This window comes from Miscanthus floridulus, chromosome 1 (assembly GCF_019320115.1).
Source record: "Miscanthus floridulus cultivar M001 chromosome 1, ASM1932011v1, whole genome shotgun sequence".
NCBI classification, from domain to species: Eukaryota; Viridiplantae; Streptophyta; class Magnoliopsida; order Poales; family Poaceae; genus Miscanthus; species Miscanthus floridulus.
In genome coordinates this window covers 61487774-61511159 of record NC_089580.1, presented here as the reverse complement: position 1 = coordinate 61511159, position 23386 = coordinate 61487774, and the positions used below count along the sequence as shown (strand labels likewise).

The 23386-nt window shown below is 51.4% G+C and overlaps 1 protein-coding gene across 1 annotated transcript; it reads right to left on the bottom strand.

The window, feature by feature from the left end:
* Positions 1 to 1051: 1051 nt before the first annotated feature.
* LOC136530478 (myosin-1-like) lies at positions 1052 to 21944 on the bottom strand. Its single transcript, XM_066523238.1, has 23 exons — positions 21107 to 21944; positions 20219 to 20320; positions 19989 to 20132; positions 19760 to 19910; positions 19652 to 19679; positions 18933 to 19098; positions 18794 to 18857; positions 18671 to 18684; positions 18494 to 18578; positions 18178 to 18281; positions 17941 to 18079; positions 11150 to 11268; positions 10900 to 11052; positions 10729 to 10818; positions 10268 to 10345; positions 9054 to 9212; positions 8740 to 8943; positions 8444 to 8649; positions 2894 to 3029; positions 2570 to 2699; positions 2315 to 2461; positions 2136 to 2215; positions 1052 to 1987 (listed from the first exon to the last, which is right to left on the bottom strand). The coding sequence occupies exons 1-23, from the start codon at positions 21545 to 21547 to the stop codon at positions 1328 to 1330; spliced, it is 3600 nt and encodes a 1199-aa protein (XP_066379335.1). The 5' UTR covers positions 21548 to 21944; the 3' UTR covers positions 1052 to 1327.
* Positions 21945 to 23386: the final 1442 nt, after the last annotated feature.

The window sequence follows — 23386 nt, the reverse complement described above, 5'->3', positions numbered from 1 at the left end:
TCTTTCTATTCCAAAATAAATGGACATCTGGCTTATCGAGGTGTTAAACTTTCTAAATTTTATAACTAAACAAATAAAAAAATATTGATTTTTATATATAATATGTATCATTAGATTAATTGTGGAATATATTTTTATAATAAACCTATTTGGAGATATAGATATTAATATTATTTTCTACATAGTTCATTAAATTTAAAAAATATGACTCCAATAAGCGAGAGTGTACTTATTTTGGGACGGGGAGGAGGTAATCTTTATATCATGAGTCAATTTTCGGAAACTACAACTATTTGTGAAATATAATAAGGGATTATACAATTTCTAACATCCGTTAACAAGTTTACACCAAATTTGGCCTCCTGAAACAAGAAAGTTCCATTTTTTAATATAAAAAAACAGTTGTGGGTCCACTTATGATATGGATTACTTTCTATTTGAAGGACGGGTGGACTCCACAACATATTAGTATTTTTTTTTAAGTTGTAGTTCCTTGTTTACTAAAGGCCAAAGTTGGCGGTTTTTATTAAATGGTCATCAGAAGTCGTTGTTCTTTTTAGTACTCCATAATCTATCTTAAATAAAAGTGATCTTCAATTGTCATAAGTCAAATCATTTTAAACTTAATTAAATTTATAGAACCTCGTTGAAAAGCTAACTCATAAAAATACATTTGATAATATATCTAATGAAATTTATTTGACATTGCTGATTTTATTGTTCTTTCTTAAAAAAGCTTATCGAAGATCCAACTTAGGATGGTTTATAACAGTTAAAAAAATCCATATTCCGGGCCCAAATGGAAGTAGTAATTATTATACAATGTGCCACGTAACATTGCAAGATGAACGCAAACACCATTGTTTACCAACAGCTAAGAACATGTCAAATTTATGATACTTTGTTATGACCTTGCTATGAACAAAAAATGGTACCGAGACCTTACATTTCGAAATGCAACGAGTACCTAATTTACACAGGCATCAGATGATAGATTACATATGTTACACCATGCCACATTTAAATCTATTAATATACAACGGGCAGAAAGTAAAGCACGAGGATAGTGGAATAGTGAGCAATCTCACAATCTTCCCCCTCCGACAACTACTTCAGCAAGTAATTACATCACGATTCAGTGGTCCTTGACCCCTCAAAGGAAGCCCTTGTGGAAGAACTATACAACTCGCCCTCCACGAAACACAAATCCAGTCCAACACACTGGACTTTCACAACACCCGTAGAATAGATACTCTAGGAAGCTAGAACCACACCGGCGTGTAAAATACCGGTACATCTACAAAATGCCAATCAATACATAATAAACTCACGAAAATTTGGAGGTGTTCAGCCTGCCCCACCATTTCCGCTTCACAGAGTTGGGCGATGACTCGTTGCCGTTCCCAAGCTTGTTCAGGATCACCTTTGTCTCCCTTATGCGGCCACTGAAATCTTTCTTCCACGAGTCAAAATTCTGCTTCAACCTCCGGAGCTCCATGTCTGGGTTTAGGCTGGCATCCGCCTGCCCAGACTTGACCTCAACCAGGAACTTGGCGTCATCAGCAAAAACCTGGCTCCGCTGTTCGAATTCTTCCGTTAGGCGGCCAATGACACTCAGGCCAGCGTTCATTTCGCGCCCACCAGTGCGTGGCACCAGCTGAGACCCACTGCTGACGTGATTCCCGTTACTTTCCCAGCTCTGATCCACTGATGAGTCTGACATCCTAGGCGTCTCATCCAGAGCAAGACTCTTCTTTGCTACGGAAAGGCTCGATTGCAATGAACGCATTTGCTTCTGCCACATTTCCTCCATAGCTTTCATTTTCTGCTCGTACTCTAACCAGCGGTTTTCATATTGCTGAAGCCGCTGATGGAGCATCTCATTCTCTTCATCCTTTTCACGAACTGTAGCCTCGGCTTTTAGTATCCGCCTCTGTAACTCAGCCAGGACTGATGCCTTGATCAAAATTTGATCACCCTCTGCCTCCTGAAAGAATATTAATAATGTAAAACTCAGGCCAGTTTGAATTATTTAAGAACGAAGCAACATATTCCAAGGAGGATGGCATGCATGTAACTGCCAGCGGCACAATATAAGGCACACACCCACACACACACACACTCACTTATTGTACCTGTTTTGATTCAAACTCTCTTAGCACGTTTATTAGATCAATATTGCCATTACATCTTCGAACAAGACTGCCACGAATACCTATATATTTTCCAACATAGGAAGACATGGAAACAGTGTGTCAGATAATCGCTTCTCCCCAATGAACTTCTATAAAAGGAGGATCAAGAATCTTCGTACCAGACTGTATTATCACTGAGGCCTTCCGGAGATTTATGAAATACCTTCTCGCGAGCCAACATCTCACATTTCTCTGCAAAATAACCGCTGCTCTATGTTTCCTCGACAAAGAGGAATAAATTTGTCGTGCATTTTCACCACGAATGACTGCAAGTTAAGAAGGGTATGTCCATTCCATACGTTAAACTTAAAGAAGAAAAATTCAACAAGAATAAAAAGTAAAATATGTCAAGATAGTAATCTAGGAGAATTTACATGATTGAAGAGCCAAAACTCCTCTTATTCGTTCTCTCGCATGATGACGGGCTTGATGCCCCCTGAAACAGCTTTGAACCCTTAAAATACCGTGTAGAGTACGATTCCGAGTATCTTCAAGTTTGCCAATCTTCAGCCCAATATCAAAGGACACAGTAACACAAGATTATTTTCACCAAATGCTTAACAAAAAAAAAGGTAGTGCATACATATAAAGATAAAAAATCTAGGACAATGAATGGTCTACAAACATGTAATGAAAGCAATTGCTTTAGTTTCTAATGTTGGCCATTACCAGGAAATTGGATAGATAGAACAACTAACCTGGCCAGTTCGGAAGAACAACTTTGTGTAGCCAACTTGATACATCTCAGGTAAAATGTTGAACTGATGAAGAATTGCAACTGAAACACTGAGTGGATCTTGAGATGCAACATCCTCAAGAAGAAGAAAGCCATACCTGATTAAATTAATGTTGGAGTATGAGTGTATTAGGCCCATGAGGCCCATGTATGACTAATATACATTACTACCCTTCTAGGGTTAGCCCAAGCCCAATGTGAATTCCAGCATGGTATCAGGCTAGCTTTCCTCCCTCCCCTTCCCCAACCAGCCGCCAGGCGCCGCCAGCCGCCGGCCGGCCTCTTGCCGCCGCCATGGCTGGCCGCCCTCCCCCTCCCCCTCCCTCCCCAACCTACTTCCACGTTTTCCCCTCCCTTCCCTACCCGTCGTGGGCCCAGCGCGCGGGCGCCGGCCCCTGCTGCAGGGGCGGGCGCGGGCGCAGGCAGCCACGCCGCTGCAGCTGGGGGCGCGGGGGAGACCCTGGAGCCTTTCTTCTTCCCCGCTCCCCCTCCTCTGCCGCCCCCTGCCCCTCTCCAGACGGCAGGGGCCAACTCCGCTCTCGCCGCCGCTCTCGTGGCTGCACGGGCTGCTGCTGCGGACAGCCAGGCCCGGGTGCGGGCGGCCGCCCTCGCTTTGGAGCGCGAGCGCGACGCGGCTGATGCCCTGGCCCGCCAGATCGCTGAGGCGGAGCAGCTCCTCGTCCTCCCTACATCCTACGACACCGCGGCCACCTCCTCAGGCTCGACGGGTCACCGCGCGTCTCGCACCACGGTCATCTGGCACGACCCGGCCGACCCGCACGTGGCTCAGCTCCACTACCAGGCCGGGGGTGTCCAGAACATCCGACTCCTCGTCCCGGTCGTCCTCGAGCCTGAGTCGCCCTCTTACGCCCGCTGGAGGGACCTGGTTCTCCTCACCCTCCGCCGCTACGCCCTCGACGACCACGTCCTAGTCGACGCCTCGGTCGCGGTCCAGACCCCATCGTGGCTGCGCCTTGACAGCGTCGTCCTCTCCTGGATCATCGGGACGATCTCCCTGGACCTCCACGACCTCGTCCGCAACTCTGCTGACGCTCGCCGGGCTTGGCTTGCGCTCGAGGGCCAGTTTCTGGGCAATGCCGAAGCCCGGGCCCTGCGTCTCGATGCGAGCTTCCGCACCTTCGTTCAGGGTGACCTCTCCGTTGACGATTTCTGCCGGCGCATGAAGAGCATGGCGGACTCCCTCGGCGACCTTGGCTGGCCCGTGGAGGACCGCATTCTGGTCCTCAATGTCCTCCGCGGGCTCAGTGACCGCTACGCCCACCTCCGGACGTGGATCACCCGGCAGAGGCCCTTTCCCTCCTTCCTGCAGGTCCGTGACGACCTTGTCATGGAGGAGCTCACTCAGGGCGTCCAGCCAGGGTCCACCTCCGCGCCAGGGTCCTCGTCTTCCTCGACTGCCCTGGCCGCTACTCCTCCGGCGCGTTCGTTCGCTCCACCGCCGTCGTCGCTTCTTGGTTCTCCTCCCCCCGGGCCGGGCGGGGGTGGGGGGGGGGGGCCGTGGCGGCCGCCGTCGCCGCGGAGGGGGGCGTGGGGGCCGCGGGGGCCAACACACACCGGCTCCTCCAGGGAGCCACCAGTCGCCCGCGACTCCACGGGGTGCAGCCTGGCCCTCTTTCCACAACCCGTGGTTGGGGCGCATCTCCATGTGGCCCTTCCCGGCTCCAGGTGGAGAGCGTCGCCCACCAGTGGCCTTGCTCACTGGAGCTCCTCCGGGGTTTTACTCCCCGTCTGCGTGGGCTACTCCTCCCGGCGCATCTTCGTGGGTGCCACCTCCCGACACCTTGCCCGGGCCTGTCGGTTGGAACCCGGCGGCCTTGGCCAGATCCTTCAGCACCATGGCCCTGACACCGCCTACCGGTACCGACTGGATTGCCGACTCGGGTGCCACTTACCACACTACTCCAGACCCTGGTATACTCTCCTCTTTTCACCCTCCTTCTCCCTCTCATCCTTCGTCCATCATGGTCGCGAATGGTTCGTGTATTCCAGTCACGTCCGTGGGTGCCGCTGGCACTCATGGTTCCTTTCTTCTTCCTGACATTCTTGTTGCACCCTCTATGGTTCACAACCTTCTTTCTATTCGTCGTTTTACAGCTGACAATTCCTGTTCTGTTGAATTTGACTCTTCTGGTCTTACTGTAAAGGATTTGGCTTCCCGGCGTCCTCTTCTCCGATGTGACAGCACGGGACCCCTTTACACCCTTCGGCTTCCGACGTCTGCTTCCTCTTCGTCACCGTCTACTTTGTCAGCTGCCTTCGCCGCCACTCCTTCTTCCACCACTTGGCACCGTCGCCTCGGCCATCCTGGACGTGATGCTCTGACGCAGCTTAGTCGCAGTTCCGACATTGGTTGTACTCGGGCTCACGATGAGCACTTGTGTCATGCGTGCCAGCTGGGCCGTCATGTTCGTCTCCCTTTTTGTTCTTCTTCTTCACATGCTACGCATGTGTTTGATCTTGTACACTGCGACCTATGGACATCTCCTGTCATCAGCATTTCTGGGTATAAATACTATCTTGTGGTGGTTGACGATTTCTCGCATTACTCGTGGACTTTCCCCTTGCGTGCAAAGTTGGATACCTTCACCACTCTTCTCCACTTTTTCGCCTGGGTGTCTACTCAGTTCGGCCTTACCATCAAGGCCGTCCAGTGTGACAATGGCCGTGAGTTCGATAACGGCACCTCCCGTGCCTTCTTCCTCTCTCACGGTGTTCAGTTGCGCATGTCTTGCCCGTATACCTCCTCCCAGAACGGCAAGGCCGAGCGCATGATTCGCACCACGAACGACACCATGCGCACCCTTCTGCTCCAGGCGTCGCTTCCTGCTCGCTTCTGGGCCGAGAGTCTGCACACCTCCACCTATCTCCTTAACCGCCTTCCTTCCGCTGCCTGCCCGGCTCCCACACCACACCACGCTCTCTTCGGTACCCCTCCTCGGTATGACCACCTTCGTGTCTTCGGGTGTGCGTGTTACCCTAACACCACTGCCACCGCTCCCCACAAGCTGGCTCCCCGTTCCGCTCTGTGTGTCTTCCTTGGGTACTCCCCGGATCACAAGGGGTACCGGTGCTTTGACCTCACCTCCCGTCGGGTCCTCATCTCTCGCCACGTGGTGTTTGATGAGTCTGTCTTCCCCTTCTCCACCACCACCACAACATCTCCCACCCCCGATCCTGACCCCTTCTCTCTGTTTCCCACTGACACGGTGGTCCAGCCGCTTTTACCGCTGTCTCCTGCAGGTACTGCTTCCCCGTGCCCCTCGCCGGGCCCGTGCCCCCGCTCGCCGCCCACCAGTGACGCCCCTGGCCCTGCGCCCTGCCCGGGTCCGGAGGCGTCGCCCTCCGGAGCTGCCCCTGCCCCTCCGTCCGCAGCGGGTCCGGGGACGCCGCCTGTCGCACCTCCTGCGCGTTTCGCCCAGCCGGTGCACGTCTACCAGCGCCGTGTGCCGGCGGCAACGCTGCCTCCGGCACCACCGGGGTCCACCTCTCCACTGGTGACGCCTACACCACCGGTGGCTCCTTCTCCGCCGGCGACCCCTACACCGCCGCCGCCGCCTCAGGCTGCCCGTGTCGCGTCGCCGGTGTACCACCCGCAACTCCTTCACCGACACCCGCGGCATGTTCACCCTATGGTGACGCGTCACGCGGCTGGTACCCTGCGGCCCCGGGCTCTCGCGACGATGCCCGACGACCCGCAGATCTCTCCTGTACCCTCTTCCATTCGCGACGCCTTGTCGGACCCTCATTGGCGCCGCGCGATGGAAGAGGCGTACGCGGCTCTCCTCGTCAACCAGACATGGGATCTGGTGCCCCGTCCACCCGGATCCAACGTCGTCACCGGCAAGTGGATCTAGACACACAAGCGGCGGGCTGATGGTACCCTTGAGAGGTACAAGGCTCGCTGGGTTCTTCGGGGTTTCACTCAGCGCCCTGGAGTCGATTATGATGAGACTTTCAGCCCCGTGGTGAAGCCGGCCACCGTACGCACAGTGCTCTCCCTGGCTCTCAGTCGCTCTTGGCCTGTGCATCAGCTGGACGTCAAGAATGCTTTTCTCCACGGGACTCTCACCGAGACAGTCTACTGCAGCCAGCCAGCGGGGTTTGTTGACTCTTCTCGTCCGGACATGGTCTGCCGGCTCAACAAGTCTCTCTACGGCCTCAAGCAGGCCCCCCGGGCGTGGTACTCTCGGTTTGCTGCTTTCCTGCTGACACTGGGGTTTGTGGAGGCCAAGTCGGATACGTCCCTATTTATCTATCACCATGGACCTGAGACTGCCTATCTGCTGCTCTACGTTGATGATATTGTCCTCACAGCCTCCAGCCCGTCCTTACTCAGCCGTGTCATCGCCTCTCTTCAGCAGGAGTTTGCTATGAAGGATCTTGGTGTGCTCCACCACTTCCTCGGGGTCACTGTTGAGCCTCGCCCCACCGGCCTTCTCCTTCACCAGCGGCAGTACACTCTTGATATCCTGGAGCGTGCTGGGATGACTAACTGCAAGCCCTGCTCTACTCCAGTTGACACACAGGGCAAGCTGTCAGAGGCCGTGGGCACCACCGTGGCAGACCCCACTGCTTACCGGAGTCTTGCAGGTGCCCTTCAGTACCTCACCTTCACCAGGCCAGACATCACCTATGCAGTGCAGCAGATATGCCTTCACATGCATGATCCCCGAGAGCCTCACCTCACTGCGCTCAAGCGCCTCCTCCGTTACCTCCGCGGCACTGTCGACTACGGCTTACTCCTTCAGCGGTCTTCCTCCACCGAGCTCGTCGTCTACACTGACGCCGACTGGGCCGGGTGTCCGGACACTCGGCGCTCTACCTCCGGCTACGCTGTCTTTCTGGGCGGCAACCTGGTGTCCTGGTCGTCCAAGCGCCAGCCGGTGGTCTCCCGATCCAGTGCCGAGGCGGAGTACCGAGCTGTCGCTAACGGCGTGGCTGAGGCCTCCTGGCTCCGACAGCTCCTTGCCGAGCTCCACAGCCCTCTCTCCCGGAGCACGCTGGTCTACTGCGACAACGTCAGTGCGGTGTACCTCTCCACCAACCCCGTGCAGCACCAACGGACCAAGCATGTGGAGATCGACCTACACTTTGTCCGTGATCGGGTTGCCATCGGCGATGTTCGGGTCCTACACGTCCCGACCACCTCCCAGTTTGCCGACATCTTCACCAAGGGCCTCCCGTCATCGACCTTCACCGAGTTTCGCTCCAGCCTCAACATCATTGGTGGCTAGTTGCGTCTGTGGGGGGGCTCGTGTGTGTGCTTCTTTTCATGTCCAGTCTGTAACTCCGCTGCGACGGTAGTTCAGACTGCGGGGGGGTGTTGGAGTATGAGTGTATTAGGCCCATGAGGCCCATGTATGACTAATATACATTACTACCCTTCTAGGGTTAGCCCAAGCCCAATGTGAATTCCAGCAATTAAGTATTAACTTTTCTATTAAAAAAAGTTGGCAGAAACTTGCTGCAGTTGTTCAGAGAGTCAACTTACCGACAAGCAAACTTCTGGTGAGTCATTCTTGTTGGATATCCAGATCTTGAAATCCGGACAACCTCAAGAACCCCACAGCATTTAAGTTGTTGAAGCACAAGTCCTTGTTCGTAAATTGCAGGAAGTTGTAAATTATTTGGTTTAATGCAGCGAATGAAGTGTGGTGTTGTACTTTCCAGTCTTTGCATAAGTTGGAACAGTTGACCCTGAAAAAATTGCACATAATGTCAATTAAATTGTTCTAAGTCAATCAAGATCTATCAGAGTGGCACTTTCTGGGAGTGCAAAATCTACACCTTGAACTTCATGGCAACACTTAGTTTTTGAGAATCAGCAGCACTAGATCTATATGGAACAGACATAGAATTATTTGATTGAGCCAGCATCTTAGATGCAAACATTTTTGGCAGAGAAGTTTTGCATTTGGCAAGGAGCTGAATCGAGTCCATGTGCAATAAATCTCTATTCTTCTCCAGAAAACCCGAAGTATCATAAGCCACCTGATTATCAAGAATAAGAACCAATGATGATAAATGGTAAAACAAAGATGAAAGAAAGCAAACTACTGTTCACTGTGAACAGCAACAATGAATGTACAGCAACATCCAACCTCGCCTGCATAGTGACGGACAACAAATGCCTTGCCTCTTTCTCCTCTGAAGCAAGAATTCGAGTCAAGATGTTGCTTAAGCTTGTTTGCAAAAGTAAGATCTGTGGCATTGGGGAAAGTAGATTCCTCATCCAGCAGAGACAATAACCCCAGTGGTTTCTGTATTAAGTAAGAATGTTAGACAGCAAGAATATATATTACTACATGGCTGCAGGTCAAGTTTGCAAGATATAAGCAAGAGAAATTAGGACACTTTACCAAGTTTTCGGATCCTGTAATTGAAATTATGAAACATAATAAGAAAATAAAAGGTATGAATTGTCTAAGTCTTATTGATTTAATAAGAATATGTTCTTGCCTTGTCATCTTGATTTGATATATCAGTTATTTTACCTGTAATATTTATCATGTCTATTTGGCTCTAAGCCATAACTTTGCTTTACCATCATGGTTTGATAAGCCAGTAACTCCTTTTACTTTTTAATGTTGTCCAGGTCCATAAATCCACCAAAGTTTTGGCAAAGCTCCATAGAACCAACTTATATCTAACAATAATATCTGCATTCAGCCATTTGACACATTGTTTTTTCTCCAACAAAGTAGCAGAGCCGCATGTCATTTCATTCAGAAGGAAAATAGTACGAGAGGTCAAGAGACCTCGCACAAACCCACCCAGCCATTTGGACAAATTCTTCCTAGAAAATTTCACTTTGACAAGTATTATTTTAAACAAACAAATCTTCACTTCGTATCTTCTAATATATCATACTTTTCAGCCAAAAGAAAGCAAAAAAGATCAACAAAATTTGTCTTTTTTCCTCGTCAATAATGGACTAGGCGTCCTAGCAGGCAGTAGCACTGATCTTTGCTTATTGTGAAATAAAATAGGGGGAGTTTTTTTTTATCTTAAAGCAGTATTGCAGATTTGTTTTCCTCCCAGAACAAGAATTGTTACATGAGAACGAGCGTAGCTCAGTTGGTAGAGTCCCTAGTTGAGGGATCACCCAGTCGCCACCCGGTTGAAACCTCTGGACAGTTGGGATTCATTACTCTCCTACCTAAAAGAAATTCAAAACCCAGGAACACCTTCCAGCTTCCACCATGGTTGAGGGGGGAAAAGGATTGTTAAATGCTAAATAATGAATCCCCAGAATTTGTGGACCCATATTATCGTTAGCAAGTGACATCAGTGAACAGGATGTAGTGGCTCATACTTTCTCAAAGAGACTCAAACAGTCTTGATTATCCTCAAAGTCAACCTTTGCCCAGTCGATGCCATCCTCCACATATTCCTGTTCATAGAAAAAAAATTGATTCTTAGAGTGTTTGACAGTATTAAAAAATAGCATGAATAAGTAACATTTCATGTACACCATTTTCCACTTAGATAACACAATAGCAGATTCTAGAAGCACATTCCATATTTCTGCCTAGAACACCCAAAAGAAGCACAATAACAAGCTTGTGATAATACTACCGTTCAAAATTACATAATTAAGCATGGGATGGACATAACAAAGAAACAGAGATGCTTTAAGAATAAAAAAAAGTTCATGACATAATAAATGACCCATCATTCTAAAAATCACACCTTTTAATGTTGACCAATTGATTAAAAGAATTGCAACTTGAGAAAACAGATTCTGCACGTTTGAAACATAAAAAAATAACTTACCTCTTGCTCAAGCTTAAACAAATGACGATTGAAATGTTGTTGCAACCTTTCATTAGCATAATTAATGCAGAACTGTTCAAAACTGTTCTTCTGCAAATGTAATATTGTCATGAGTAAACTATATGCAATTTAATATATGACGACTTTAGGTAAAAAAAAAAGGTACATTACATCAAATGATTCAAAGCCATAGATATCAAGAATACTGATAGATCTCCCAGTTCGACGCTTGCCAACTGAGAGAGACTTATTAATTTGTTCTACAAGCCACTCAAACAAACTGGCATAGGCTGATTTGGCCAGAGCATCTCTTGTGTCAGTTGCCTGAAATATTAAAAAGGGTAGATGCATCAGATATACAAGTTATAGTACTTCCTATAACTACAGTTGATAGTTTACCATAAGTTGATAAACAACAAACCTGAGCAAGAGTAAGTTTCTGGACAATGTTTTCATTATTGACTTTCATGTGGCGCTTTGACAAAGCTAAATTGAGATCTTCAATACTGCAGCTAAGAAGTTCTGCAACCGTTTTTGAAGCTGCAATAGAAGGACATTTAAAAAAAAAATCCATAGCAGTGCCTTGTAGTGATACCAATTGCTAATTTGTGTTCAGTTTTCCAAAACATCATTAGGCAGAGACTCCTTGAAACAAGTTTTATGCACATGCACTCTGTCACAGCAAATCTCATCCTGACAAAAATAAACTCTAATCATATATCTGTTAGTCGCTGAATTCTCACTCTTGGTAGTAGGAGAATTCTTACTCTCATCGAGAGAGGATGACACTAGGAGTTGGGGCAATTTTCTTGTCTATTTCTCACACAAGCTCACACAAATGCCATGCCAACCCAAGGGGTTGGGGTTACATATTTATAGGCTGCTAGCCAGCCAAGCATATGCCAAGATGCTAGTCTAAGATGCTAGTCTAAGATGCTAATATGCTGTCCTAGCTAAGATGCTGTCCTCTAGTCTAAGATGCTGTCCTCAAAACAGAAAAACAGCCACAAGGACCATGACCATGTGAGCATCATAGCCCCACAAAGACCAGCCACACATGAGACTTATCCATCATTCTCCCCCTAAGTCTTGTGCGTCGTCTTGTGGGAGAGTTGAACCATCCCGGTCCTGGAGCAGAGCTCAAGGAACTTGATCCTCCCAAGGGGCTTGGTGAGCAGGTCCGCAAGCTGGTCCTTGGTGTTGATGTAGCTCGCCTTGATGCTCCCTTCCTCCAAACAGCTTCGGATGAAGTGGTACCTCACCCGGATGTGCTTGCTGCGTTCGTGGAACACGGGGTTCTTTGCCAGGGCCAGAGCGGACTTGCTGTCCACCCTGAGCTCCACCGCTCTAGTGTCTCTGCCGAGGAGATCACCAAGCAGTCGAGCGAGCCAGAGCGCCTGAGTCGAAGCGGTGGAGGCCGCTATGTACTCGGCCTCGCAGCTGGACAGGGCCACCACCTGCTGCTTGACCGACTGCCAGCTAACGAGGCACTTGCCGAGGAAGAAGAGGATCCCGCTCGTGCTCTTGCTGGTGTCGATGTCGCCGGCGTGGTCGCTGTCGCTGTACCCGACGAAGTGTGCCGCCCCAGGGCACCTCGGGTAGTAGAGGCCGTGGTCGAGAGTCCCCGCAACATAGCGGATGATCCTCTTCACAGCCTGCTGGTGCTCCGTCGTCGGTCGCTGCATGAACCGACTAACGTAGCCGACGGAGAATGCCAAGTCCGGCCGTGTGTGGGCGAGGTAGCGAAGGCTCCCCACAAGACGCCGGTACTGCGTAGCGTCCACCTCCTCCGTCGTGCTGTCGCGGCTCAGCTTCAGCCTCTCCTCCATCGGAGTGAGAGCTGGGTTGCAGTCGGTGAGCCCAGCTAGCTCAACGACGCGCTTGGCATAGGCGGTCTGTCGAAGCGTGATCCCAGAGTCATCCTGGTGTACCTCGATTCCCAGGTAGAAGGAGAGAGGCCCCAGGTCACTCATCTGGAAGGTGGCCTTCATCTCTTCCTTGAATGCCGCCACCTCCGCATCCTTGGTGCCGGTGATCACCAAGTCGTCGACGTAGACACCCACCAACAGGGCATTACCTCCATTGCCCCGTCGGTAGATGGCCGCCTCGTGCGGGCTTTGCTCGAAGCCCATCCCCTTTAGCGTGGAATCCAGCTTGGCATTCCACGCCCTCGGTGCCTGCCGCAAGCCATAGAGGGCCTTGCGCAGGCGGAGCACCTTGCCCTCCTTGCCGGGGATCGCAAATCCCGGCGGCTGGTGCACGTAGACCTCCTCCTTCAAGTCGCCGTTAAGGAATGCCGACTTGACGTCCATGTGATGAACACGCCAGCCCTCCTGGGCAGCTAGCGCAAGGAGGAGTCGCACGGACTCCATCCGTGCCACGGGAGCAAAGGCGTCGTCGAAGTCGACCCCCTCCTGCTGCACGAAACCTCGTGCCACCAAGCGAGCCTTGTGCTTGACGATGGCACCGGCTTCATCCCTCTTCAGCTTGTACACCCACTTAAGGGTGATCGCGCGATGACCACGAGGAAGGTCAGCAAGCTCCCAGGTGCGGTTCTTCTCAACCGCATCCATCTCCAACTGCATCGCGGCGCGCCATGCCGCGTGTCTCTCGGCCTCTGCGAACGACCGAGGCTCGCCGTCGTCACACGCAAGGTGCAACTGCGCCTCCAGGTCCTCCAGGTCATGAGGCACCAGTCCCGGCACCAACTGGTCGCCGAGAAGGTTCTCCATCGTACGGTACCGCAACGGCTCGCCGTCGTGGTACGCGTCGATGCGCTCCTCGTCGTGAGAGAGCGGAGTAGCGAGCTCAACCGGGCTATGCTCGACACGAGCTGGTGTTGGAGTAGACGTGCCCGGAGAGGTGCCTGTCGGTGCTGGAGTGCGTGGCGTTGCCGGCTGTGGTGGAGCCGGCGAAGAACTCATCGCAGCCGAGGTCCTGGCTGGAGAGCGTGGAGCTGTCGGAGTAGCAGGCGCCGGGGTCGGTGGAGGCTCGGGGACTGGGGTAGACGCGCTCGCCGAAGAAGAGCTGCCTACTCCCCCAGCTCCCTCGACGTGGACGTACTCGACAGTGAAGTCGTCGTAAGTCGGAGCCGAGCCATCGTCCACCGCCTTGTCCCACGCCCATCCTCGCCCTTCGTCGAACACAACGTCGCGCGCCGTGCGCACACGCTGTGTCTTCGGGTCGAGGATGCGGTAGGCCTTCGAGCCCTCCGCGTAGCCGATGAACACTCCCGGAGTGCTCCTGTCGTCGAGCTTGCTGATGTGGCCAAGCTCCTTGGCGAACGCGAGGCAGCCGAAGACCCGCAAGTGGGAGACCGCCGGCTTGCGCCCATGCCAAGCCTCGTACGGCGTCCTGCCGTCGAGCGCCTTGGTAGGCGAGCGGTTGAGGATGTAGACGGCCGTCACCACCGCCTCTCCCCAGAAGACAGCCGGCATCCCCCTCTGCTTGAGGAGGGCCCGAGCCATCCCCACAACCGTCTGGTTGCGCCGCTCGACGACGCCGTTCTGCTGCGGGTTGTACGGCGCGGAGTAGTGGCGCTGAATGCCCTCGTCAGCGCAGTACGACGCGAATTCAGCCGCCGTGAATTCGCCGCCGTTGTCGGTGCGCAGCACGCGCAGCTTGCGGCCGCACTCCGCCTCCGCAGAAGCCTGCGCGCGTCTGATGGCGTCTGCAGCCTCTCCCTTGCTGCCGAGGACCATCACCCACATGTAGCGGGAGAGGTCGTCGACGAGCAGCAGGAAGTAGCGTCGTCCTCCCGGTGTGGCCGGTGTCACCGGGCCACACAAGTCCCCGTGCACGAGCTCGAGCCTCTCCTTGGCTCGAAAGCTCGCCTGCTGGGGAAAGGGGAGTCGCCTCTGCTTCGTCAACACGCAGACGTCGCAGAGCTGCTCCACATGGTCGAGGCACGGCAGGCCTCGCACCATCTCCGTGGCACTGAGCCGCTTCAGGGCCTCAAAGTGAAGGTGCCCGAAACGCTCGTGCCACTGCCACGCCTCGTCGTCCCGACAAGCAGCGAGACAGAGGGGTTGTGCCACCTGCACGTTAAGGACGTAGAGTCGATTTGCGCTTCTGGATACCTTGGCAAGAAGGCGACGACGACGATCCCAAATCCTCATGACTCCGTCCTCAACCACCACGCGCGAACCGTTCTCATCCAGCTGTCCCAAGCTGATGATGGAGTTCCTCAACGCGGGGATGTAGTAGACTCCGGTGAGCAGCCTGTGCTCACCAGACACGGCGGTGAAGATGATGGAGCCGACGCCCTTGATCTCCACGCCGGAGGCATCCCCAAACTTGACGGAGCCTCGGACGCTAGAGTCAAGCTCGGTGAAGAACTCCCGTCGACCGGTCATGTGATGGGTGGCGCCGGTGTCGAGGCACCACCCGTCAGTCTTGTCGTTGCCGGAGCTGTCGCCGAGGAGGGCGTGTGCTTTTGGCTCGTCAAGGTGGAGGAGAGCCGCTGCGGCCGGTGCCGCTGGAGGTAGCTCGATGCTGGCATGTGCCATGAACAGAGCCGGCTCCTCCTCCTCCGCCTGTGCGACGTGGGCCTGGCCGCGTCGTGGCTGTCGACAGTCCTTGGCCCAATGGCCAAGCTGGCCGCAGTTGCGGCAGGCGTCGTCTCGTGCCGGCTTGTGCCGGCCGGCGGCGCCGCCCTGGGCGCCTCCGCGGGCATCACCCTCGGCACGTCCTCGCGCCCCGGCCTGGGCGTCTCTGCGCGCCTTGCGTGGCTTGCCACGCTTGCGGCCGCCTGTCGCGGAAGAAGGCTCCCCCTTCCTCCGGTCACCCTGGCTGGCAAGCCACTGCTCCCGAGTAAGAAGGAGCTTCCCGCCAGTGGTGATGGGCCCTGAGAGGGGCTGTGGCTCATCACTATCGACGACCTTGAGGCGACCTATCGCCTCCTCGATCGACATCGTGGAGAGATCCAGCAGCGACTCGATCGAGCGAGCCATCTGCTTGTACTTCTCGGGGACGCAGCGGAAGAGCTTTTCGACAGCTCTCTCCTCGCCGTAGGTGTCGTCGCCGAACTGCACCATCTTCTGCAACAGAGTGTTGAGACGGAGAGCAAAGTCATCAACGTCCTCACCTGGCTTGAAAGCCAGGTTCTCCCACTCCTTGCGAAGTGCCTGCAGTGTGGACTTGCGGGCGCGGTCGCTGCCGATGCGTGCCGCAGCGATGGCGTCCCAAGCCTCCTTGGCAGTCCGCTTGCTGGTAAGCGAGAACTGCATCTCGGGCGGGACTGCAGCGATGAGAGCATCCAGCGCCCGTCGATCTAGGTCGTAGTCGACGTCGCCGTACCGGACTGCCTCCCACATGTGCCGCACCTGGAGCTTTACCCTCATCACCGCAGCCCACTCGACGTAGTTGGTCTTGGTGAGGGTAGGCCACCCACCGCCGGGACCGACGTCCCTGACAACAGCCTGGAGCCCGTGGTAACCACGGTACCGATCCGGGGAGAGAGAGCCACGCTGCCTGTGAAGGCCGCGCTCTCCATCGACCCGTCGGTACCGATCCGGGGAGAGAGAGCCACGCTGCCTGTGAAGGCCGCGCTCTCCATCGACCCGTCCGCCACCGTTGCCGTGCGCGCCTCCTCCAGGAGCGCCGCCGCCGTGCGCGCCTCCTCCAGGAGCGCCACCGGCGCGTCCGCGCCTGTCTGGGCTGCCGCCGCGCTCGTGGGCGTGCGCGGCTGCCCCAGGAGCGCCACCGCCGTGCGCGCCTCCTCCAGGAGCGCCGCCAGCGCGTCCGCGCCTGTCTGGGCTGCCGCCACGCTCGTGGACGTGCGCGGCTGTCCACTGCGCCGCCCGCGCTCGCGCTGCCTCCCTCTCTAGCAGCTCGAGGTCCGCGTCGGCGGTGTCGTCAGCGGAAATGGAGCTGCCGATGCTGCCGCGCAGAGCCTCGACCTCCGCCGCCGCCGCACGCGCTGCATTCGCCGCTCTAGCTGCTTCCGCCTCCGCTCTGGCTGCTGCCAGCTCCGCCGCTGCTAGCCTCGACGCCCTTGCCGCCGCCGCAGCGGTCTCTGCCGCCGCTCGCTCGCGTTCCTCTGCCGCGGCAAGTTCGGCCTCCTGCCGACGCCGCGTGCTCGAGGCGACCGAGCGCTGAGACTGCCCTGCGGACATGGCGCGCTACCGGGGGGCTGCTGCGTGGGGAGAGGGCTGCTTCAGACGAGCTGGGAGAGGAGTGAACAGGAGCGGCCGGAGGAGCTGCTGCTGCCAACAGCTGGGGCTGTTGTGGGGCTGGGAGAGAAGATGAGCAAGAGATGCTCAGGCTACAGGATAATACGGCTCTGATACCACTTGTTAGTCGCTGAATTCTCACTCTTGGTAGTAGGAGAATTCTTACTCTCATCGAGAGAGGATGACACTAGGAGTTGGGGCAATTTTCTTGTCTATTTCTCACACAAGCTCACACAAATGCCATGCCAACCCAAGGGGTTGGGGTTACATATTTATAGGCTGCTAGCCAGCCAAGCATATGCCAAGATGCTAGTCTAAGATGCTAGTCTAAGATGCTAATATGCTGTCCTAGCTAAGATGCTGTCCTCTAGTCTAAGATGCTGTCCTCAAAACAGAAAAACAGCCACAAGGACCATGACCATGTGAGCATCATAGCCCCACAAAGACCAGCCACACATGAGACTTATCCATCAATATCAACAGTTCTGTGTTGAGGCTCAACCTGTCCAAACATTATGGACTACAGTCACAACACCAAATTTGTGGTTATCGTAATTTTTTTCCTAGTAGTAAATAATCTCAGAAGGTTTATTGATAAGGGACTAGTTTGACATGGTCGGTAAAAACTCTTTACGAAGGTATTCACACAACCTAGAAACACCAAGGTTCAACCTTAGGAGGGCATGGAGTATCTACAAACTGAGCTATTGCTCAGTCTTGGCCGTAGCAAAAAATCAGGATAGCTTTTACAAATGGAACTTCATAGCTCAAGACTACAGTGCAAAGCTTAGTTTCGTACACTAGACGTTTCCCAAAATCTTGAAGTTCCAATGGAAAGCAGGGCATCAGAAATCATCAAAAAATCCACACTAGTAAAAAACATTGTTTCAAATGGTAAAACATCTTATTAGAATTTTTGTAAAGGATCAATTTCAAACTTCAGGATTCCAAAACCGCAAATAAAACAAGGTAGAACAAAATCCAATGAAAGGTGTTATTCAAAATGATGTGCAAAAGACAGAATCCAATGAAATTTTACCTTCATCTACAATGATTTCAACATGATTTTCATTGTCAATTACTGTAAACGAGACATCCCCCAGCCATAGAACAGCAGAGACCATTGCAAAAACATTCTCTTGGTCTTCTTTGCTGATATGAACGATGTTCATAGCTTCCTAAAATAGAAGAAATCAGCAAACATGACAGGAGCAAAGGACAGAAAAACACACACGAAAGAGCTTGCTCTGTAGAACGAGGTATAAAAACAGTGTACCGTCACAGTTCGAAACATTTGGGCATCATCCACACCCGCAATTGAATAGCAACAGCTCTGTTTAAGATATTTGTACTCATCCACCTTTTTCAAATTCAACTTCTCTGTATAAAAAACATTATAAAGAAATTTATATGATCAAATCATGGTTTATGCAGAGGAAAAGCGAGGAACATGGATTTTTCATTAAGAATTATGAAGGAATAATCTCTTCTGGAAAGTGAGCAAAACAAATAATAGCAATTTCTAAAATAGAACAAGTCAGAATTGCTTGAAGGATATAATCAGATGTCACCATAATCAATAGATTATTTACCTCTTAGAGACACAGGTGCACCAGCACACAGCTGATAAAATATATGGTAGGATCGCTCACCAACTGCACATTGTACAACTCTGGACTGCCATGGTGAAAAAAGGCATATTAGACTAATAGCTGTGAAACGGTATAGTAGTCTATTTTTCTAAGGACAAACATAAGATTAGAAGTTACCTTCTCAAGCAAAACTGTCCATGCAACAAGATAATCAGAAAAAATAAGCAACCATAGTTAGAAATTCAATATGAAACCAGCAAATATTAATGATACATAAGAGGACTTGATAGATCTGCATACATGTTTGAATCATGGCACCACATATTCTTCCAGTGGTACTGAAATGAATTTCGATAAGCTTTCCCTGCAATTGAGAACAAGCATTGGTCTTCATTTGAAGGTGTAGTATAGTGAACACACAAGAAAAAGTAAAACTTACAAAACGACTTGAGTTATCATTTCTCAATGTCTTTGCATTGCCAAAAGCCTCGAGTATTGGATTGGTCTGAAGAATTTCATATTCAATACCACTTCCACCTCCAAGAGAAGCTAGATACTGCATAGCAATTTTTGCGGTTTCTGTTTTTCCTGCTCCACTCTCACCGCTGTATCAAAAGAATAAAAATGGCATCACATCTTAACATGATGAATAAGGGTGGTACTAGAATATTAATGCAATTAATATCTCAAATGACCTCAACAAACTAACATAGAAAACAAACTTTAACTTGTGCTTGTGCCCTGAAGTAAAATATTTCTACCACATGAAAGCTATATATACGGTGTTCAAGACAAGTGATGTACTTTTTTTTCTTACGTCAAGTGAACCACGTAATGGAAAGGGTACATGAGCCAATGCCTATTCCATCTGTTTGAAGACCACTCACATCATGATTCTAGTGAACCAAAAACCAACGAATCTTTTAATCCTCTCAACAGGATCCTTAGGGTCTAACTTAATTAATGAACAACACAGGTAAAATACACTTGGATGGACAGGTTACTATTTCTTCAGTTCAGCTGATGGGAAAACTAGTATAAATGGAACAGTGTCATTCTTGAAAAAGAAAACATTCTGAGGCTCTATTTACCATCATTTATCATCAAAGTACAGGGCCTTATTACACTAAGAATATCTCATTAAAAAAAACTGCCCACCTTATAATTATAGATTGGTTGACTTCATCTGAAAAGGAATAGAACACTTAGTTAGGCACAAATTTAGCTGGACAACCAAGATTGTGGCATCAACATTTGTGGACTGACCTCTTTTCATTTCACGAAGTGCTGCATCTGCTATTGCATAAACATGTGGACTGTCCATTGATTTATTTCTATATGCATCAATGTACTCGCTACCATACAGTGCAACTTTCTTGAAAGGATTGACAGCAACCAAAACTGGACCTGCTTTAGTCTACAGTACAATAAATATCAATAATAAAGCCATCAATTGAACTCCATGAAAAAAGAAAAAGTTTACATCAGTTCTTACATAAATCATGTCCTGGGAGTATCTGTACTGCAGATTGTACAGTACTGATGGTTCACTTAGATAACTTAGCTGCATAAGATCATCCACTCCATCAAGAATTTCAGGATTTGCAGGTTGAAGACTCTCTGTTTTCAATCTCAGTACCTTAAAAAGGGAAGGGCAGGGGTTCAAACAATCATGCTTCCATTGATTATAGAACAGATTATCTTAGAAAGAAATCTGCAACTTACTTTCCCTTCAGAAACCTTTAGAACGGACTCGTCACCAGAGGTTGTAAGTACTGTGCATAATGCCCAATCACCATTCGGAAGCTGACAAAAAACTCTATGCTTCTGCAACACGTATAGGGTAGAATATGAATTCACGTTGTAATCCAAGTGAGGAGAGGTGTCCAAATGCAAGTTGCTTGAAAAGACAGAGGTCTGGCAACTAGGTACTATCTTTCAAATTGCAATACTTCCAAAAAAAGTCAGTTGGCATCAAAGTATAGTAACTAGGTACGATGCGTCATGTAGAATATCAACAGGCATGCCCTGAACTGGATAACTGTGTTCCAGAAAATAAAATCTGAATAACCAATCAGATGCTTCTGTAGGTTTTGACATGCTACAGTTATTGAAATGCTTCTTACTGAAAGAGTAAAATCTAGTAGGAAACACTAAAGTTTGTCTAAATCTTTCAGGATGGAAGGGAAAAGGTGTTTTGCAGTAAAATGGTAAATATCATTGCTCACATCAGGTTTGAGGTTGCTAGGAGAAAGGTGTATACAGATCGTATCGCAATAATAACCTAAAAGGATAGAAGTATAGAACTATAGAAGTCTATTCTGTTCTCAGAAAACAAAAAAAAACAAATTACATAAACACTCAGGGTAACTGCATTATCTTAGTTGCCATGAAAAAACAACCTAAAGGGCACAAATTCACACCTTTGAACGTGCCAAAACAACAAATGGTGATTAGCATAGCTTATAGTAGCGCTTGGTTTCACATATCCCTCTATCAAAGTACCAGATCAGCATCGCATCTGCCATTGTTTCACCAAGACAATTTCCCAATGTTCTGAATTCCCAAACCCGACACTCACATTTCAAAAGCATCAGAAGGGAGACAGCCCACCTTCTTAGCGCCGTACGAGCTGGTGTCACTCCACCTGGCGTCGCCTTCCGTGGGGCTCGCCGCTGCCCTCGGCGACAAGCGCCTTGGCGTCGCCGCGGCCGCCGAATCCACCTCGTTTGCTCCACCTCTCTCCCCCACCTCCTCCTCCTCCTCCGTCACCGCCTTGGAGCTGTACGGCGAGTCCGCGTCGTCCCGCTCCAGCCGCACCACCTCCCCTTCCTTCTCCTCCGTCTCCGTCTCCGCCTCCGCCGCCGCAGCCGCCCGGCGCCCGACGCCGTTCGCAGCCGGCCCACCACCGGCGGCGCCGTTCGGCGGCGAGGCGGCCCCGGCCGAGTACCTGTAGTCGAGCGGCATCGACCGCGCCGGCTGCAGCTTGCTGGGCCCGCCGCGCGCCCGCAGGGCCGTGGACTTCCGCACCGACCGCACCTCCACCGACGCCATCGTCTCGCGCGGCACAACGCAGCGCCCGGAATCCAACTCACGGGCCGCGACGAAACCCGCAGGTCCCCGCGGGATCTCCGCCCCGACGGCCTCAAATCGACCCCCAAACCCCTTCCGCCCGTCGCCAATCCACGCTCACAACAGCCGATCTCGCTGGCCGCCAACCCGACCGCGCAACCGCGGAAATGGCGAGAGAGGCGCGGCGAGCCCGACTCCCCCTGCCGGACGCGAATCGCGCGGGCCGCGGCTGCCCGCCTCCGCAGCTGCTACGCCTCCTCTGCCTGACTCCCTCCCTGTCTCTGTCGCTGGAGGAGAGAAAGGAGAGAGAAGGAAGGAAGGAAGCAGCCGCAGCACCCAGCAGCGGGCTGGGTCTGGAGAATAAAAAAAATAATGGGAATTAAGGTAGCCTGCGAATTTCGTGGGGGTGGTTTTTATTAAAAATGTTTAAATTTAAATGGGGAGGCCGCGGGTGGGTGTGGGTGGAGTGGAGGCTGCTTGCTTCGCTTGGCATCGCATCGGGAAGGTTTTGAATCGGCCACATGGCGCACGTAATTCGGCCGCTTCGTCAGTTCCACAAAAAAGCGAGTGGGAGCAGCACGAGTCAGGAACAGGAACTGGTGGCTAACGGCTGCCGGGCTCAGCGTTAACGGCGCTAACGGCTACGCCCAGAGCGCGCGCCCGCCCGTGTGCCGTAACTGCACTGAAAATGCAGGATAGCCCTGGGAGTCTGCAGAATTTTGCGAGATGTTGCCATTTCTTTGCAGAATACACCGAGTCTGAGACTGAGTGGGCTTACCACGTAGTAAGTTCATGTTAGCAGATTCACAACGAAAAAGTTCTTCCACAGGATATAACCCCCTGCATTTCAGTATTATACATTCTCATTTCCATGTGGACAGATAGAGGACTTACAATTCTCGTCAATGGAACAGTGCCAAGACACCGGTTATTTGAAATCAAGATTGCTCACTTAATAACCTACGTATGCAATTTTGGGATGAGTACTGTTGGCAACATTAGATATAATAAAATAAAGAGTAGGAAGCTCAACTCCTCTAAACAATAAATGTTACTTAGGACTCATGTTTAGCACTCACATGCCATGGGTCGTAGGTTGGTCCTGACTAGAAAGAGAGGTGCCAAGTACTATATGCTCGTTGCTTAACCACACCCTATCAGGTACTGCAATTACCAGAGCAGCTAAAGGGCTTATCCGTCATTACGCACACCATCAGGTAGAGGAATTTACAGTCCCCGACGCAACTTTACGCACGCACTGCTGTTCCAATGTCTCGTGGGCCCACCAGCACAAATAGGAGCGGTAGGTTTTTTTTTTTTTTTGAGGGACAAATAGGAGCGGTAGTACTGTGCTAAAGCACGTGACACGGTTAACGGCTGCGGCGAAATGACGCGCCAGCCCGTGCTTTTTGAGCAGCAGCCACTGGCATCGAGGGCAGGAGTGTAAATTCTCATGCTCCGAAACCCACGCCAATAGCGCTTTCCTTCGGTTGGGATTTGGGATGGACCGGAGAGCCGGCTGGTCGCAATGTGCGGCTCGGGAGGAGTCGTCCGGTCCGGTCCCCGTGTGCCACTTGACAGCAGCACGGGCACGGCGGTGGCCGCCTGGGCGGTGGCCGGTGGGGTTGCTTGCGGCTGCGGGCCATTCAAATTTGGGCTACTTTCAAACAACAAAAAAAAAGGGCGGTTGTATTTGTAGTGATGATGTACTAAGCGGTAATAGCCCCCCGGCCGTGCCGTCCAAAATGGTCGGTCTTGTTCTGGTTCAAAGGGCGGTTCGTGTTTGATGTGGAGAGCGGCAGATGAGCCAGACAAATAAAG